Source organism: Aedes albopictus, chromosome 3 (assembly GCF_035046485.1).
Source record: "Aedes albopictus strain Foshan chromosome 3, AalbF5, whole genome shotgun sequence".
Classification (NCBI taxonomy): Eukaryota; Metazoa; Arthropoda; class Insecta; order Diptera; family Culicidae; genus Aedes; species Aedes albopictus.
In genome coordinates, this window is record NC_085138.1 from 238,215,551 (window position 1) to 238,235,625 (window position 20,075).

Below are 20,075 nucleotides of genomic sequence, written 5' to 3' on the forward strand. Positions count from 1 at the left end.
TTGATTTTAAAGCAGCGTACGATTCAGTGAAAAGATATGAGCTTTGGCAGATAATGTCAGAACATGGTTTTCCGGCGAAACTAATTAGACTGATTCGCGCAACGCTGGATGGATCAAAATCAAGTATTCGGATCGCGGACGAAGTCGTTTGTGACCTTGGATGGATTGAAGCAGGGGGATGCTCTTTCAAATTTATTGTTCAACATTACACTCGAAGGAGCGATTAGGAGGTCAGGCGTGCAGAGGAATGGCTCTATCATCACACGGTCGCACATGCCCCTCGGTTTTGCGGACGATATTGATCTCATCGGCATCGATCGTAGGGCAGTGGAGGAAGCTTATGCTCCTCTGAAGAGAGAGACAGCGAGGATAGGCTTGACGATTAACTCTACCAAGACGAAGTACATGATAGCGGGTAGAGACAGAAGCAGGCCTAGTGGTGTTAGTGCTGAGGTAGTGATTGATGGGGAAGTGTTTGAAGTTGTTGAAGAATTTGTTTATCTTGGAACACTAGTGACATGTGACAATGACGTTTCCCGTGAAGTGAAAAGGCGTATTGCAGCTGCGAATAGGGCCTTTTACGGATTGCGTAGCCAGCTTAGGTCCCGTAACTTGCAAACGCAAACAAAATTCGCTCTGTATAAGACGCTGATTCTTCCGGTTGCCCTCTACGGTCACGAAGGTAGACCGAAAAGCTTTTGGAGTTTTAGAGCGCAAAGTGCTGCGGACAATTCTCGGTGGGAAACAAGAAAATGGAGTGTGGCGCAGACGCATGAATCACGAGTTGTACCAAGTGTACGAAGATGCGAATATTGTGAAACGTATAAAATACAGCAGACTTCAGTGGGCTGGACACGTAGTGCGAATGTCGGAAGAAAGAATAGCGAAAACAATATTCAGCAGAGAACCCGGTAGAGGTAGGCGACTTCGTGGGCGGCCGCGAACTCGCTGGCTGCACGCGGTTGAAGAAGATCTACGATCCCTACACGTTCGGGGAAACTGGAGGAACATCGCCCAAGACCAACGAAGATGGTGCTCTACTATACGCTCGGCGTTGGAGTAAAGTTATTTTGTAGCCAACAAGGATTCAAGGTAGGTACCTGTTAAAAAATTACAAAGTAATTCCCGATGAAATTTCTTGTATGAATTCCCCAATGAATAGCTGAGAGTATTGATCGCAGAATACCTAGAAGAATACCTAGAAAAAACAAATTTCCCAAAGATGATTTCTTAACGAATTCCAGGTGAAATTCTTGTATAAGCATCACTATGGAATCCCACTTGCTTGAGCAACTTGTTGAGAATGTTCCAATGAAATCTCTGGAGCAGTGCTGAAAATTTCATTTCGTCATATCTAAATTCAACCACCTACAGCTCATTTTAGAAGCTCAACCTGAGAATATGGTATATGAAAAACTTGTGCGGCTAAACCAGTTCTACAAGAAAGTCACGGAAAAACCGCTATTTTTCGAATTTTTAATGTAAATGTCACGGACTACCTTTGAAAAATGCTGAATGATATTCACCGCGAATATCATTTGCATTTTTCGAAGGTAGTCCGTGACATTTACCTTAAATATTCGAAAAATAGCGTTTTTTACGTGACTTTCTTGCAGAACTGGTTTAGCCGCACAAGTTTTCCATATACCATATTCTCAGGTTAAGCTTCTAAAATGAGCTGTAGGTGATTGAATTTAGACATGACGAAATGAATTTTTCAGCACTGCTCTGGAGAATTTTACTAGGATTTTCTGAAAGGATTTACAAAACAATTCCTCGAGGAAACTCCCGAAAGAATTTTTGGAAGAATTCCCATGAGAATATGTGGAGCTTTTTTTTTGAGATTCCCTGTAAAAAATCATCAGGAATCCCTAAATAAAGTCTTTGGAGAAATTTCAGTGGGTACCTTGAGAAACCAAGATGAGCTCTTGAAATATCGTCTGCAAGAATGCTTTTATAAATTCCTGCAGTTTCCCAAGGATTCTTGAAAGAATTTATCAAAGAAACTCGTGATCGAATTCGTTAAAAAATTCCTGCCCAAATGGTACAATACTCTGCCTTGGGAAATTTCCGAAAGAAATTCCGTGACGAAGTCCTTAAGCAACTTCAGAAAAAGGGGGCAAGCACCCTTACCAAATTTGTACCTACCAGCTTTTATAACTAAACGATGCACGATGGAATTGAATTTTAGAACAGTATATTCTTAAAGCGTTAGGGTTCATTCACAAGTATCATAACGCCAAAATTGGCCTACTTCGACACCCACCACCCACCCACCCCTTCGTAAAACTATTTGTATGGGAAGAAAAATTATTTGTTCGGGCTGTAACACCACAAAGGACGTGATGCTGGTAGCGGTGACCAATTTTTGGAAGATAAAGGATTTTTAATTACTCGTGCATTATATTGCTTTGATTTTTATTTTGTTAATGTCTGCAAAACATCCATAACAAAATATAGCTGAAATCTTTTGGAAATTACGAACTTTTTTGAAGACTAACATAGAATTTCCTAGTTCCTGTATGCATGCCCTTTTAAATTATCTTCCAATACTATTCGCAGGAGGAATTTCTCCACAAATTTTTGAAATATTCAAAATAAACATTAGGTAGTCCTGTAGAAGTTCATGGGTACATCCCTGAAAAGATGTTTGAAGGATTTTTGAAATATCTGAAGGAACTCCTGAATGAATTTTTGAAGAGAAACTGAGAGGAATTTCTGAAGAAATCACTTGAGGAATTCCCAGAGCAGACCCTGGAAGACTTCCTGGATAAATCCCTGTAAAAAAAAACCTGGATGAATCCCTGGTGCCTGGAGGAAGCCGTGTAAAATCCCTGGAGGAATTCTCGGCTAAATTCCCGGAGGAATCCCTTGAAGAATTTTAAGAGCAGCGAATCCCTTGAAGAATTTTTAGAGCAGCGGTTTTCAGATCGTGCACCGCGGTGCACTTGGTGCACCGCGGAGCAATGACAAGTGCACCGCAGCACTTCAGGAAAGTCTTGCGTATTTAAATTTATATTCATTACACATTTCATGAAAAATTATTCGAGTTAATTAGAACAACTGAATTATTGGAAGGCGCTCAAAGGGATTGAGAGCAAAATTTCCATTTTTTCCAGCCGGCGTGTCAACCTTGAATCCAGCAAACACCGTTTCAGATATTCGCGAAGGATCATGAAACAAGTCTGCCAAAACTTTCCTAATAAATGTTATATTTTTCCAAGAGCTCGTAATGGAAGGCATTTCAAATGTATCTTTAATTATTATGCTAAACAATTGTCAGAAGAAATTTTACAAATATTTCTGTGGCTTTGCTTGATACCAGAGAAGGAATCAATCGAAATCAGTTAACCAGGAATTCTACTGTTAACGTGCTTATAATTTTCATATAAATTTCCTTTCGAATTGACAAGAGTGCCTGAAATGAATTTATCAAAAATATTGTCAATATGTATATGCCAAGTTTCTGAAAATAAACCTTTTTTTTGTTTTTATTTTTGTGTATTTTAACTAGTTGCTAATTCTACACTCTGAAAATAAACCTTCCAAGTCTCTTGCTAGAAATTTTTAAGAAATTCAGTAAAAGTCTTGGAAAAACGTCTATTGAAAAACCACACTAGAAATAATACAGTAGTTTTCGAAGGACTTAACCGAGGTTCTTGAAAACAAAATAACACTAATTCGGCTCAAGATTTCATTCAGCATTTATTTATAAAGATCTTGTCTGAAATTTTCCAAAAACATTCTGAGGAAGAAATATTCCGAGTCGAATAACTATGTCACATCATAGACATAGACATGGTGAAAAAAAAATAATGACGAGACATACGCCTCTTGGAATTGCTATGAAAAATACGACAGTTTTTTTTGACGAATTTGAAAATTTGAAACAATAATGAACATGTGCACCGTAGAGCAATTTAATTCCAAAAAGTGCACCGCGAGCCGAAATGCCTGAAAACCCCTGACCTAGAGAAATTTCTGAAGGGATGTCATGAGGAAATCCCAGAAGAAATCTTAGATCAATTTCTGGAAAATTCCTTGGAAGAATTCTTGGAGAAATTCCTGAAGGAATTTCCGAAGCAATTTCTGGGCAAATCTAAGGCGAGAATCCTGGAGAAATGCCTGGAGGAACTTCTGAACAAATTCCGGGCGTAATTCCTGGAGGAATTCTAGTATAAGACCCAGCTAGAGTTCCTGGAGAAATTTCTTGGGATGAATTCTTGGAGCAATCCCTGGAAGAATTCCTAAAAAAATCTCCAGAGGATTTCTTGGAGGAATTGCTGGAGAAATTTTTGAAAAAAACCCTTGAGAAATTCCAAGAGGATTTCCTGGAAGAATTCATGATGGAATTCCTGATGGAATCTCTAGATGAATTCTTGAATGAATTACTGGATGAACTTCTAGAGGAATCTCCAGAGGAAATTCCCGAAAGTATTACAGGAACTTCTGGAGGATTTCCTGGCTGGAGGAATCTTCAAAGAATTTCCTGCAGCAACTCCTGGAAAAATCTCTGAAAACATTTTGTGAAGTTTCTGGAGGAACTCCTGAAGAAATCCTCGAAGGAATTTCTGAAGGAATCCCTGGGAATCATTGGAGAAATTCTTGGAAAAATTCCTGAAGAAGCTGGAGGAATTTTAGCGGAATTTCTGGAGGAATCCTTGCAGCAGTTCCTGGAAGAAGATCTGGAAGACTTCTTGGAGGAATTCCTGGTAAAATTCCAAAAGGTGTTCCTAGAGAAAATCCTGAGAGAATTTCTGAAGGAATCCCTGAAGTATTTTCTGGAGAAATTCCTGGATGAATTGCTGACAAAATTTATTAGGAAATTCCTTGATTAATTCCTGGAGAAATGCCTACATGAATTTCTGGAGGAATTCCAGAAAGAATTCCAGAAGCAACCCAATGAACCCTGAAGCAATTCCTGGAGGAATATCTGGTGGAATTCCTGGAGGAATCACTGAAAAAAAAACCTAGAGAAATCTCTGCAAGAATCCAAGGAGGAATCCCTGGAAAGATGCATGGAAAATTTCTTGGTAAATCCTGAAGAAATTCTGAGAAGAGATCGTGGAGGAACTCCTTGAGGAATCCCTGCAGGAGTTCCTGAATTGCAGAAGCAGTCCCATGAGGTATTCCTTAGGAAATCCCAGGAAATTTTTTTAACGAACTCCTGGAAGAATTTCAGTAGGAAAAACATATAAAGAAATCCATGTCTGCAATATTTTTTGGATGAATCATTGTTTGAATCTTTGGATGGACTCCCAAAACAATGTTTTGTGCAATGTTTCAATGAACTCTTGGATTGATTTTTAGCTAATCTCTGGTAAAATTTCCTGTAAGGGTTCCTGGAAGATATTACTGCTGAAATACTTCGAATTATTCCAGATGGAATTATTGGAGTAATCTCTAGTGGAATTCTGGAAGGAGAATCCCTGAAGAAATCTCTGCAAAAATACTTGTAGAAATACCTACCTAAAAGAATTTCTGTTGACATTCCTTTGGAAATCCCTGCAGAAATTCCTGGAGGAATCCTCGAAAAAAGGAAGGAGGAATATCTGGTGAAACCCATAGAGGAATTCTTGAAAAACTCTCTGGAGAATCCATCACCGAAGGAAGCTATGGAAACAATTCCGGAGGAATTCGTCAATGCATTCTTGCAGAAGCATCTCTAAAAATTTCTGAAGGAATCGTGGGAGGAATTCATGAAGCATTTTTTTGGGACAAACCCTGAAACAATCACTATCGGAACTCTGCAAGATGCTCATGGAAGAATTCATGAAGAGAAACTCATGGAGAAATCCCATCAGGAATTTCTGAAACAATATTTTCTCTAATAATAAAAAAAATGTGTAAATATAAAGTAAGAGGTCAGTTGGATAACCTCTAGATTAGATGTGTTATATGCAACAAACTCGACATCAATTTCCATAGAATTAAAGATTGTAAATATTCCGGAAAAGTGTGGAAATGGGTTGAAGGTTTGATAACAAACAGAATACACATAAACATCAATAATTGTACTGAAATAGTAGCAGCATACATCGGACCATCTGAGATAGTAGAAAAGACATGAAAGCTGCCTAATGGATAGTAGTAGAGGCAATTATGTATAATATGAAACGCTACAAAAATCCCTCTTTGTTTATGTTCCAAAACATGTTGAGAAACCAAAGGTGGAATCAAAGATTGTTGTTTAAGATAGTATTTGGACAATGTGTATTTGCATTCTTGGAATAAGTTTCTTTTTTTAAAAATTTTGGTACGTTTTGTAACGTTTTTGATTGGTAAATAAATGAAAAAAAAAAACAAGAGGAATCGTGTGTGGCGTTTTTGTTCTGCGCTCGTTGGGGTAATTTGACCAATGTTTCTCAACATTAAATTTTCAAATTTAATTACATCTAATTCGCTTCAATATCAGGACGGTATTAAAGCCTATCGTCTATCGTCAGATGGTCGTCTTCCTACTCCTCAAAAAGTGTATAATATGTTTTATAGACAGCCCCCAATGAATTGAAAAACAAAAGATTTTAGAACTTTGCATGAAGTTTTGCGTTATTTTAAAGAAATCGTGATACATTCATTATTAATCGTGAACTTTAAATTTTTTCACTGATATCGCAAACCCTACCTCGCTCGCAAATGATATTCCCACAAGTGAACGTTCCAGCAAAGGTGCCTCTAATGATTTTCCGTTCGATTGGGGAAGATATTGCATGTTCCCGTCCACACTTCAAACGATTTGCCTCACCTGGTTTTCCAATAATAATAATAATCTCCTCCTCCCAGCGCAGCGCTAGTATGTAGTTACATGCAATGAATTTCTTTGAGGAGTTTTTCTCTTTACTAGCTCAGCCTGGCCGTTTTTCCACCGATTCTAAAAATGGCCTCTAAGACGTTGCGAGATGCACTGGCCTGGCACAGTCTTGTCTAGGAATTTTCGTCGGCTAATTCTAAATGCACCTTCTGCTGCTGCACACACAATCTTCACACTCGAGTGCAATTCCAATTCACGACGACGACGACGGGCAATGGCTGAAATCACTATTTTTCTCGCTTGTTTGATCCAGCGCGAAAAAAAAACACAAAAAAAAAACGACGACGCAAAATGTTCCGCACACAACTATTCCGTGCCTGTTATTTTCTGCGCTGCCGTGCAGAGGCTCTTGTTTTCCTTCCTGCTGCTGCTGTGTCTGTCTGTCTGTCTAGAGAAGACAACGCACTTCACTCCGCGAACACGACGCACGTAGGACTTCCAAAGGTAAACTGCTGACTGCACGCTCTCAGCTGCTCCCGACGACTGACTGAACTGGCGAAATCCAACGCAACACGGCGACGACGACGACACAACGGTACCGTACGGCTACTACCACCTACGAACGAATCGGAGCTGAGCAGCTCTCGGAGAGAATCCGATTCGCGTTCCTCCGCCACCGCCGTTCGATTCTCTTTGTTCGCGGACTGTTGAACTTGATTTTGTTTACACCTCGCTCACGCCATCGCAAGACGAAAACAGATGATTTTTGTGTACAAACATTTCGATCAAGAAGCTAACGGTAAAAGGTGTAAAAATCAAACAAAACAAATGGCTGCATCCTTACTTTTGACCTAGCTTTTGACGAAGAATGGTGGAAAAGTCAAAATCGCCGATAATTTGACAGTCATCTGCACGCGTTCTTCGCGCAAGCTGTCGGACGACGACGACGAAGGAGTTTGTTATGTCACTGTGAGTGAACGAGTGTGTGGTACGTGACCGGTTCTAGATCCGATGTAAAACTGTGCAAAATCGCGAAATAATTTCCGATTCCGACAGTTGTGCAAAGGTGCTTCATTGTTCCCAAAATCCGCAAAATAATAATGTCTTCGGGCCCTGAGCAACAAAAGCACGGATTGAAAATCGACGACACCACCCGGAAGCTGAAAAAGACCGAGATTGACTTTATGCGACTGATCGAGCAGCAGAACTTACAGCGCGTTCAGAAGTTGCAGCGCCAGCGGAGGAACAACAAAATCACGGCCCTCGCGCTCGGAGGATCCGTGCTGGGAATCTACCTCTACTCGATGTACTCGGTGAAGCAGGAGCGATTCCTGGACGATTTCGAGGAACCGCTGAAGGTGGAAGTTCCGGACAAACAGTAGATCCCTTCATTTGCTTCATAAGTTAACTTAGGTAAGCGCATTTACGGTAAACTCCTCTGCATTTGATCTAGTTTACATAAGGTGCCCTACACACTACTCAAACGGTTTGACCAACATTGACTCCGCCCCCAGGTTGGTGGTTGAGTTGGTGCTGTGTTTGACCGTGTGTGATGCTGCTTGGCGAACCGATTTGGCAGTTCGTCAAACCGATTTGACGGTTGACGGTTTGGTCGGCAAAAATCAAACCAGTTTGATTTTACTCAAACCAACGGTGGGCGGAGCCAATGTTTGACGAACCAATCGTACCGTGTGTAGTGTTGTTGCACAAACACAGTGTGATTTCAAATGGGGGATGATGTTGGTGCAACCAAAGCGACATGTTGGTGCAACACAATTTGGCAGTTCGTCTTACGGTTGCAGAAACATTCGCTGGTTCGACCAACCAGGGGGCGGTGGCAATGTTGGTCAAACGGTTTGAGTAGTGTGTTGGGATACGACCAAACAAATCCCTACCCGCTAGCATGTACTAATTATTCGTATTGCAAGCCTATCCTCTTTCTCTGCAAATCACGAAAAGCTTCATTTTGCAGCCCTACTATCGATGCCGATGAAATTAAGTCTGCAAAGGCATACAACGCGCTGTCCATGAATTACGCAAATCTCCGAAATTTGCATGGAGCGTAGTCTTTGGCAAAAAGTGCCAACCCCCTCCCCCCCCCAGAGTCTACGTTGTTTATGGACAGGCCAGGCCAACGTACAAGTTCGTACAGGTAAACCTTCATCACGCAAAAGGTGATTCTGCTGTATTGAGTCGAAGGTTTAAAAAAGAAGGACTGAAAGTGGCGCTTATTCAAGAGACATCGTCCAATACACGAAATATTCTTGGAGTTCTAACACAAAATAGGAGTAAACTATTTTATGATGAGCAACAAGATTCTCTCAGAACTGCTGTCCTAGTACGTAAAACGTTAAAATGCTATCCTATTGCAGAGTTTTCCCGGAGAGGACATTGTTGTGACCATGGTAGATGTATCAACCACTAGGAGTAAAACCGCGATCGCAGTGGCTTCAGCTTACTTTCCTGGTGATGTTCCTGGGGTACCTCCTCATGAAATTGCATCATTAAATTCACAAATTTTATTCAATTCTGTAAAGAAAACAACAAATCGTTTATCATTGGCTGTGACGCCAATGCGCATCACACGGTTTGGGGTAGTACGGATATTAACAGTCGAGGTGTCTTCCAACCAGTGCTGAAAAATTCATTTCGTCGTATCTAAATTCAATCACCTACAGCTCATTTTAAAAGCTTTACCTGAGAATATGGTACATGAAAAACTTGTGCGGCTAGATCAATTCTGCAAGAAAGTCACGGAAAAATAGCTATTTTTCGAATATTTAAGATAAATGTCACGGACTACCTTTGAAAATGTTGGAAGTTAGGTAGCGTTGAACGCTCGGGTAGCGTCGAACCTTCAGGTACGAGTTTGGAGTGTTGGAGCGAGGTAGATTAGTTGGCGTAGGTATGATGTTATTAAAGAAGAATGTCAAATTGTATATACCTGGAATGAATAAAGAGTGTGGCGGTTGTTGATTGAGGTATCAGTCGGCAGCCGTCTAGTTTGATGGTAGATGTCTAGCGTTCTATTTTCATTGTAATTTAGAAACAGTCATCGACGGAGCTAGCCTCGCTATGGCCTGCGTGGCCATGGTGGATTAGCCTCCAACAGGTTGTGGGTCCCAGGCATGGACGAGAAAATGAAAATCGCCGCGTTCGACGGTACCTGCTTCCACAATTGGAAGTTCCGGATGGAGACCGTGTTGGACACGTACGATTTACTGGATTGCGTGCACCGTGAAATTGCCGAAATTGAAGATTTGCAAGTGATGGCTGCCGATACGGTTGAAGTGAAAGCAGCGAAGAAAAAGCAAATGGCTGTGCGAACTGGTGCTGAGAAAAAGTGCAAGGCGCTAATAATTTCGGCCATCGCTGATAATCAGCTCGAGTTGGTGAAGGATTGCGCGACCCTGAAGCGAATATGGGATACGCTTAGGGCAGTGTTTGAGCGTCGCGGTGTTGCCGGGCAACTTTTTGTGAGAAAACAGCTCCTCACCTTGCGTTACGTTGAGGGGGCGGGTGTTAGTTTGCCGGAACACTTGTTGCAATTCGATAGGCTGATTCGCGAGTTGAAAGAAAGTGGTGCAGCAGTAGAAGACTCGGATGCGATTTGCCACTTGTTGTTGACCCTTCCGTCGTCGTTCGATTCGGTGGTGACCGCGATTGAGACGCTTCCTGGTGGTGTTACGATGGCTTTTGTAAAGAAGCGGTTACTCGATGTAGACTTAAAAAGAAGAAATCTTGTGGAGAATGATGGCGATGGTGACGGCGTTGCCATGGTAAGCAGGCACACCAGGAGGAAGATTACGTGTTTTCGGTGTGGTAAATTCGGGCACAAGCGTGCCGATTGTCGTGTGCGGCTGTTAGCGGATCCCGATCCGAGTGAGCATAGGCGGAGAAAATTTGGAAACAGTGATGCGAATATAGCAGATGAAGAGGACCGCCGCTCGGATCGTGCGGATGTTGTGTTTTTTGCGTCGAAAGAAGAAGAAGAGCTGGGGAATGCGGAGTGGATTCTGGATTCCGGAGCGACGAGCCACATGGCGAAGGATTCCAGCGTATTTAGTGTGATGCGCCGGCTGGAACGACCCGTGGAAGTGCTGGTAGCGAACGGCGAAAAGGTGAAAACAGAATATTGTGGTGATGTGGTCCTGTATGCGACGATTGGCAATAAGAAGAAGAAATGTGAAGTTCGGAATGTGTTGTACCTCCCCGGACTGAGCTGTAATATACTGTCAGTGAATCGAGTGACAAGAGCGGGATTGGAGGTTAGGTTCGTCGGCGACAGGACACACATAGTGAGAAACGGGACGGTGATGGCCGTTGGACAGCACAATGGCAAACAGTATGTGTTAGATGTTTTGTGCAAGTGTGGAAAAGATGCTGAGATGGAAGCCATGCAGGCCAGTGCTTCGTAAATGGAGAGCAGGAGGAACAAAAGCTCGGAAGAAGGTGGAACGAAGCCGGATGATGCGGATGACGAGCAAACTACAATTGTTATTGTAAAGAAATGATTAAGTGTGAGAAAAGAATTTGTTGTAAAAGTGTAGAGTTGTACTGATGTCTGTTTTGGATCAGCGATCTGCTGATAAGGATTTTAGGATCGTATAGAATCATATGATGTGAACTTGTGAGAGACCAAGTTATCGATGTTTTTTGTTTGTTTTTATTGACTTTCGTTGATAGATCTGTGATATTGACTATGTGATTAGTACTCGGGTTGTCGACTTGAGGGGGCGTGTTGAATGTGTATTATGTTTCAATCAGACAACCCTCATATCGAGACGACCTTTATGTAATGTAGACACACCGTGAGTGTGTGTTGTCGAATGTTGTTATTGTAAATAGTGAAAATAAATTAGTCGTTCGAGTACTGTTAAGAAGTACACCGGTGTTTTGCTTTCGTCCCGGTCCGTGAATTCCGTCCGCCGTTGATTTTCCGTCCGCTGTTGAAGTTGTCCACTGTGCGATATTTCCAACAGGTTATGGGCCCAGGAGCGTGTTCCACAGCACGTATCGACCGGGAGAAGGATCGGCCGCATAAGTCGCGGAGTCGCAGCACGGGATCCTTGGGCGGATGGATTGGCTGCAACGGAGGACAGGATCCATGGGAATGTTGGCGATACGGGTCAACTGGATGACTGCTGGCTGGTCACCGGATGGAGCTCGAGGATTGTTGAGTTGGATCGGATGCAGCTCGGTGGTCGCACCTGGACGAAGAAATTGGCGACAGGAGGAGTGATCCGGAAGACAACATGAAGGTGGAGCTCAGAGATGGACCTGGTCGGAGCTCAGAACTGGTGTAGAGCTGGTGCAAGCGTCGGAGTTGGGCCACTTGCCAAGCGTTGGAGTGAGGAGGAGCTTCGAGCCAGGAGGAGGTAATCGTGGTTGGAAGGTTGCGACGCTAAGGAGGAGTGTTGGAAGTTAGGTAGCGTTGAACGCTCGGGTAGCGTCGAACCTTCAGGTACGAGTTTGGAGTGTTGGAGCGAGGTAGATTAGTTGGCGTAGGTATGATGTTATTAAGGTGAAACGGGACGCCGTGTTATTTTTCCTATCTTGCCTCTCTTTCTAACAATTTGCCTCGCGATTTTGAAGATGGTAATCTCGAGTTCTATCGCACTGAAGCTGCTGAAAACCAATCAGCATATGCACTGCAAGTGAGCATACACAATGATAGGTTTTTGTTGCAAAATATGAAGTAGAATCTGAGATTACCATCTTAGTAGCCACAGAGCAATGGCGGGTATTTCCTCGACCGTCCCGTCCGCCCTTAAAGAAGAATGTCAAATTGTATATACCTGGAATGGATAAAGAGTGTGGCGGTTGTTGATTGAGGTATCAGTCGGCAGCCGTCTAGTTTGATGGAAGATGTCTAGCGTTCTATTTTCATTGTAATTTAGAAACAGTCATCGACGGAGCTAGCCTCGCTATGGCCTGCGTGGCCATGGTGGATTAGCCTCCAACAGAAAAATGCCAATGATATTCACGGTGAATATCATTTGCATTATTTGGCATTTTTCTAAGGTAGACCGTTACCTAAAATATTTGAAAAATAGCAGTTTTTCCGTGACTTTTTTACAGAACTGAACTAGCCGTACAAGTTTTTAATTTACCATATTCTAAGGTTCAGCTTCTAAAATGAGCTGTAGGTGGTTGAATTTAGATATGACGAAATGAAATTTTCAGCACTGCTTCCAACAATATAGATATTTGCAATAATAGTAATAAACCTACCTTTTCAAACGCAATCATTGTAACGTTCGCTTGTATTATGTTGAGTTGCACCTTAAGCTTCAGCACCATTCACACCCCACCGCATATTTGTACACACGCCCTTTGCTGAAACGAGTGACGTTTGTCACGACCAGTAGAACCAACTTAAGCAGCGCACCGTCTTCCGCTCTGGAGGTCGAACAAAAAGTGAACCATCGGCAGAAAAAGTTCAATCGTTCGCGGGTGCTGTCGCGTCTTCTGGCCAGGCCAGGTCTCGCGATTGAGGAATCGGCCACGAGTGATCGGAGTGGACAGCGAATCGTCGGTTGTGCGGCCGTTCAAGAGCTAGGCTCGTGAAATCGGATCCCGTCCGCCAAAGGCAATCTCTTCCGAGAAGGAGCGCCGGCATATGCTCCGAGGCCACACGGAACGTGGCTGACTGGAGGATCAATAAATCCAGAAATAAGGTAATGGGCCTTTTCATTTCACGTCTTAAATCAGCTGATTGTTCGGGCGTTTGACAGTTCTTCTATGAAGATGACACGTTCTTGTTAGCAGCTGTTGTTCAAGCTTTGTAAGCAAATGCATGCACGGATCTGTCACATGAAAAGGCCTATTATACCAACGACGGTGGAAAATAGAATGCGGAGCTGACAGTCTAATTTTATAGGAAACGGGGCAGCACGGACGCAGAGGCTGGAGCAGGCCAAAGAAAACCAAAATCCATGTGGAACCAAAAGACGAATTAAGGTAAATAGTGCCGAAAATCAATATTCACATCGAGATTTGACACGTTTCGTTCCTCAGACAACCGAACGACAGTGTCCGCCCAGAGGTGGAGCGTAATTTGAGGATCACACCGAGAAAGAGCGTTCCCAAACCAGGGTGAGTTACAGTAGCTCGGAATTTGTGGGCGTGACACTAATTTGAGCCTTCAGGGCGCTTTTTCTTTTATGCCTTTTGTTTTGCGCATCACTGACCACTGGAACCGGAGTGCCTGCCAGGTCCGAGGAGCCCGCAAGCGAAGCGACAGCATCCAGCACGCCATTCAGCCGATCATTGGCTCGGCGCTGAGGAACTGGCAATCACAGCCGTGCCAGGGAAGGAAGACCGGAAGAGCCCGGGGCCACAACGGGGCGAAGAAGCATTCCAACCTCGTGCGACGACTAGGGGACCGTTGGCATCCACGCGAGTCTCAACCGTCCATCCCTTCGAGGGCACGAGAAAGGCTCAAAGTCAGGCGTGGCAAGAAACTTTCCGTCATCACGAGGAAAAGCAGCGCCGGTCGGTCCGTGCACCGATTCAGTAACAGCACCAGACGGCGGCGAGCCCCAACAAAGGCGGGATCGCGGGGCAAGACGCTCCTCGTGATAAAATCCAGCGACTGGTGCACGCCAGTCGGCGACAACGGTTCCGGCAGCGAAGACCCCTGTGAGTACGTTCTGAGCATGCGCATGTAATAAAGAGAAGATCGTGATCGTGATGTTATAGTCAGGAGAGGTTAGAAGGGTTTGGCCAACCAATTAGGTAGCTAGGAAGAAAAGTAGAGGAGCCCCAGGGGCGTGTGATGTGGAAGGGGGAAGAAATACAAAATGCTTTCTAGTTGAATTTTGGGTCTTTTCTTTATTTGGTTTGAGGAAACCCAATATCATACAAGAGGTCTTGAGTCTAATACTGTGCAATGTTGCAATCTTTGACTAGATTACAAACTGGCACATGTCAGATAAGATTTCTCTATCTAGTCTAGTCTAGTCTAGTCTACACATACACAGCCATTCATTGAAAGAATCCTGGCAAATGATAGAATCGACTAATTCCATCATTTTTCTTGTCATTATTAATCCTTGCAGCACATCTAAGATGTATTACAAACATTAAAGCGGCCAGGCCTACTGTGCAGCGTTGTTATTGTTATTGAAATAAAAAAACGGGGACATCTCGTACCAACCGTTCCGTATACGAAGCATAAATGTGAAACATTAACGGTGGGAGTGACGCTGCAAAGAAGGTTAATGTCACCCCTTGGTCCTTGGATTCCTGGGATGGGACACAGGTATTTACCCCTTATGCCCTGGCCCTTATGCCTAGGCTTAAGCGCCTTTACTCACTCTCTGAAACGAAAAGAAAATACTAATCCCTCCCACTATTACAGGAACACATATTTCAAAATTATCACATTAAAACTACAGTACCAAACGTTGTTACCCAAATATGACCATCAAGCAGTTCCTAACACGTAGCCAGATGATTTTTCCACTTGAACTGTGATAAAACGCAGCATTCACCTGATTATTGGGACACTGTAACATTGTGTCTTCCATAAGCAGTAGCGTGGTTCAAAAAACCGTTTTTGCTCCACACCGCTTATTCGATTCCTAACCAGATTATATGCCTTCTCACAAAATTTGAGCTCATTTGGTTGAAAATTGAGACTGCACAAGCCCGTCAAAGTTTGTATGGGAATTACTATGGGAAAACGATGTTTTTCATTCAATCGGCCGTAGCATTTCCCCAAGTGCCCTATTGGGTTAGTCGACCCTTGGTAATACTAGGCTACTCCATCAGCTACAACTTTGCCGAAGACCGCACTCAAATCGGACGCCTCATTAATTAGTTATCGATTTGTATCCAACTGGGCAAACTTTGGCTATGATCCTCCAGCTTCCCAGCAGGCAACATTGCTGCATATGGCGCCAAAGATAGCACACTGAAATCATGGCTACTATGTTCCACTGCAAAATGCAGTGATGCCCACCGAATAGTTTAACCATCATGAGTAAAGATTTCGATTCTGGATAAAAATTGGTAACTAATAAATGAGGCGTCTGATTTGAATGCGGTCTTCGGTAAAGTTGTAGCTGATAAAGTAGCCTAGTATTACCAAGGGTCGACTAACCCACTAGGGCACTTTGGGGAATGCTACGGTTGATTGAATGAAAAACATCGTTTTCCCATAGTAATTCCCATACAAACTTTGACGGGCTTGTGCAGTCTCAATTTTCAACCAAATGAGTTCAAATTTTGTGAGAAGGCATATAATCTGGTTAGGAATTGAATAAGCGGTGTGGAGCAAAAACGATTTTTTGAACCACGCTAATAAGCAGCAACATACCTTTACCATTATGCTCTTAACACTTCCGGCATTGAATCTTCACAATCTGAATGTGCACAACAACGTCCCCGCCAAGTTATCTTGGTTCAAATTCGCCACACTTCACATACGTCTTTTGATGCATTTTCAATCAAAACACCGGAAGAAAGCTCTACACAGTGCCTTCACTCTATCACATCACAATTTTCTTTTTTTGACCGATTTCTTGTATTTGGTTTTCCAAGTACGGCCCACACTTGTTTTCATTTTCTTGTTCACCAATGAGGAAAGAAATTAGCACGCTAATTTGCAGAATATTTCCCGAAACTCCTAACCGCACTTCGAAGGTGTAACACCCGTCATTTTGCAGGCCGAATATTAATTCAACGAGACGAGACGTTGTGAAAAAACGCGACAGAAAAAATTATAACACTTCCACCTGTCAGATGAGATTTCTCTATCTGATCATAAACACATAAGTCCTGTTCAACGACGTAGGTTGAACTTGCTCGAAGTTGCTGCATCCCGCTCTTACCCGTTTGATGATAAATGGGTAAGAGCAAGATGCAGCAACTTCGAGCAAGTTCAACCTGCGTCGTTGAAAAGGACTATGATCTTCAATTGGAGTAGTGGAGATTATTATAGAACCGCAGTTGTCCCACCATACAATCGTCTTCTACTAGAGACGTGCCATGGTGGAACTTTAATCGGGATCGCCTTCGAAAGTTTTCTCGTAAAATGTTCAATAGAGCCAGAGCGAAACAAACAGGAGATTCGACTCAGTACAGGAAAGTCCTGACTGAATACAACAACGAATTGAAATCACAAACAGTAGTTCTGTAGTTGCTAGACTACAAAAAAAAAACGCAAAAGATCATGCAAATGAATTGGGAAATCTGAAGCGTGACGATGGAGCTTCTGCTCGTCGTGAAACTTTTGATTTCATTATGGAAACCCATTTTCCAGCTTCGGTTCTAAGTGTGAATTCCAATGATACTATATCTCTGGGAGATGAAGGATGTCCTAGTATAAACTCTACGGAGTCAATCAGTACAGTAAACACCGCCTCAGATTTAGCTGATGAAATCTTCACGAAGGTCAGAGTGGAAAATGCAATTAGCTTTTTCCAACCTTTTCAATCTGCAGGAGTTAATGGGATATTTCCAGCACTGATTCAAAACGGAGAAACGGTGTTGGTTCCAGTAACCTATTGAGATGTTCAAGGCTAGTTTGAGATTGAATTACGTTTCATCGAAATAAAGACTTGTAAAAGTTATTTTTATACAAAAAAGGGGAAGGGAGACAAAACCAAATTCGAAAGCATATATCGTCCCCTTAATGCTAGAACTAGGTAACTGGTTTTGCGAAATCGCAAGAAATGTGTTTATATCTGAACGTACACCACAATAAACACAAGTTTGTCAATTGAAAATCCGAAAACACATATTAATTCAACTTTTAAAACCAACAAAGAATTTGTTTTATACCAGAATAAGTTTTACCAGCCATTTTTAACCGCATTTTCCAAAACGAGTTACCTAGTTCTAGCATTAAGGGGGCGATATGTAGGCCTGTTAGTCTTTCATCAGTGTTGTTAAAGACTATGCAAATGGTTTTGAAGGATTTTATCAATTCTTTTTACATAAAAGAGCATCCCCCATCTAACTTCCAGTTTGCTTATCAATCTAATCTGGTAAATCAATGGTTACGAAGCTTTTGATAATGCCTCCTACCCATCTATGAAGCGTGCTATGAAAAATTAAAAAAACTTCGACCAATGTTACTGTAACATTGTTACATATGTATGTAACAATGTAAACTTTCCAATAAAAATGGACCTGAAATGCTGGGCTGAGCGGAGAGTGATATCCAATTGAATTAATGCCAAAAATTGCAATCAGTCAACACGATTTTTGTCACCAAATGCTTATAAAACCAAAAAGCTCTTAGAACTCAACAAGAGAGCTCTATATACAGTCAACTTTCATTCGTTGCACTAAGCTCTTAGCCTAGCTAGTGAAAGACTTTCACTAACTGGGCTGAGTTTTTAGCTGTCAAATAACCTCTAACAATAGAAATTTAGGACTATCAACCTCGGCAAATCGCGCTTCACGTCAAAAAGTGACGTTTGACTCCGTTGTAATTGGGCTATAGCCCACCTAACAGGCACATACACTGGCATAGTAACTGGACACTGCCCGAGAGGTATCATTTGAAAAATATTGGCCATATTCAGAGTGATATCTGTCGCTTCTGTAATAAGGAACGTGAAACCTCGGAACATCTGATTTGCAGTTGCGGTGCTTTATACACGCGCACGCAAAGATTTCTTAATTGTGGTTGCTTGCAACCCATTGAGATCTGGTCTGTAGAACCTGGGAAGGCCTTGGAGTTTATAAATTCCATTGCACCTGATTGGGAGACGACGCATCGCTAATTACTTGACACATGGTAATTAGCTTGCTAGATGCGGATATCAAAACGGGACATGTCACAAAAGTTCAGCTTATTGGACGCAGTGCACTATGGTCCACGAAACAGATTTACGAGGAAAGATGCATTTAGCGCCTTCAAATGATTTTCTAGATTACAAAATTGTTCCCAAAAATAAGGCCCTCTTTTCAATATACATGAAAATTAGGGTGCTCCATATTTTCAAAGAAATTGGGAATCAAACTTTTTTATTTGCAAGAATACCTATATACATTTTTCGGGAAAGTTGTAGATCTATCAATTTTGAGCAAGTTTGCTGAAGACACTTTTTATGTAGCTTTAAAATTGACCGATCTAGAGATATTTTTCTGAATTAGCTTAGGGTGGTTCAAGAAAAACCGGGTTTCTGGCGTTAACTTTTTCAATTTTTCATCACAGTCGCCCAAGAAACACTTGTAGAGCATTTGAAGACGCGTCGTTTCGTGCGCTGAGATGGTCGTTATCTCTTTTAGTTCGAAAGTTACAGGCGTTTTTCTTAAAAAATCATAGTTTTTTAAAAAGGTGTTATGACGGGTTGGGGCAAACATAAAAAATATCTTTTGCCCGCATTCAAAAGAAGAAATGTTGTTATATAACATATCAAAAAATTAGGGAGGTGTTATTTTTGTCAAGTAATACTTGAAAAGTACCTATTTTTTTTCTAGAAAATCTTTTGAACGGAATGACGTAGCAACATTCTCAGCGCATCAAAATGTGCATTTTTGGAAGCTCTAAAAGTTCTTAGACAACCTTGATGAGAAATTTGAAACATAAAAGATAAAGCGTTTAAACTGTTTTGACCAAATTTGAAGCATTTTCCCATAGTTTTCTAGGGTGACGCTAGAACAAACCGTTTTATTGCTTTATCTTTTGTTTCAAATTTCTCGTCAAAGTCGCCTAAGAACCACTTTTAGAGCTTCCAAAAACGCGCATTTTGCGAGAGTGTTGCTACGTCATTCCGTTCAAAAGATATTGATGATTTTTTAGAAAAAAATAGGCACTTTTCAAGTATTTTTCACTTGAGTTACAAAAATAACACCCCTCTAATTTTTTGATATTTTTTACAACAATATTTCTACTTTTGAACCTTTTTAACCTTCCAGGACGCGCGCCATCAAGCAACCGAAACTGCACCGCGCTCGCGCTGTATTGGACGAGCGAGGTTTTTTGGTAGTGTTGTACTTTTTACAACAGCGCGCGTGCTGAAGGGTTAAAAAACTATGATTCTTTAAGAAAAACGCCTGTAACTTTTGAACCAAAAGAGATAACGACCATCTCAGCGCACGAAACAATTTCTTGGGCGACTTTGATGAAAAATCGAAACAGAAAAAGTTAACGCCAGAAAACCGGGTTTTCTTGGACCATTCTAAGCTTATTCAGAAAAATACCTCTAGCTCGACGGGATGAATGACCCATAAAAGGTTAAAATCCCTGGTAATAAACAAACAAACAACAACCTCTAGATAGGTCAATTTTAAAGCTGCATAAAAAGTATCTTCAGCAAACTTGCTCAAAATTGATAGATCTACAACTTTCCCGAAAAATGTA

The 20,075-nt window shown here is 42.0% G+C and overlaps 2 protein-coding genes across 9 annotated transcripts in view; one reads left to right on the plus strand and one right to left on the minus strand.

Annotated features, from left to right (window-relative positions):
- LOC109431240 (F-box only protein 25) overlaps window positions 1-7,449 on the minus strand; it is a 49,331-nt gene extending 41,882 nt beyond the window's left edge. For 3 of the 8 annotated variants that reach the window (XM_062859688.1, XM_062859687.1, XM_062859686.1), the window contains exon 1: window positions 6,746-7,445. The gene's annotated coding sequence lies outside the window, so the exon portion shown is untranslated. Of the gene's footprint in view, window positions 1-6,745 lie in introns of all 8 variants that reach the window. The other 5 variants (XM_062859691.1, XM_062859692.1, XM_062859690.1 and 2 more) reach the window with 5 other exon arrangements.
- A 402-nt stretch (window positions 7,450-7,851) lies between these two features.
- On the plus strand, window positions 7,852-8,133 carry LOC109407703 (cytochrome c oxidase assembly factor 3, mitochondrial). The gene has a single exon (XM_019680852.3). It carries the CDS (start codon window positions 7,852-7,854, stop codon window positions 8,131-8,133), a length of 282 nt encoding a protein of 93 aa, XP_019536397.2.
- The last annotated feature ends 11,942 nt before the right edge of the window (window positions 8,134-20,075 follow it).

Coding starts and splice junctions, on each gene's coding strand:
- LOC109407703 (XM_019680852.3), top strand. CDS start 7,852: ATGTCTTCGGGCCCTGAGCAACAAAAGCACGGATTGAAAATCGACGAC.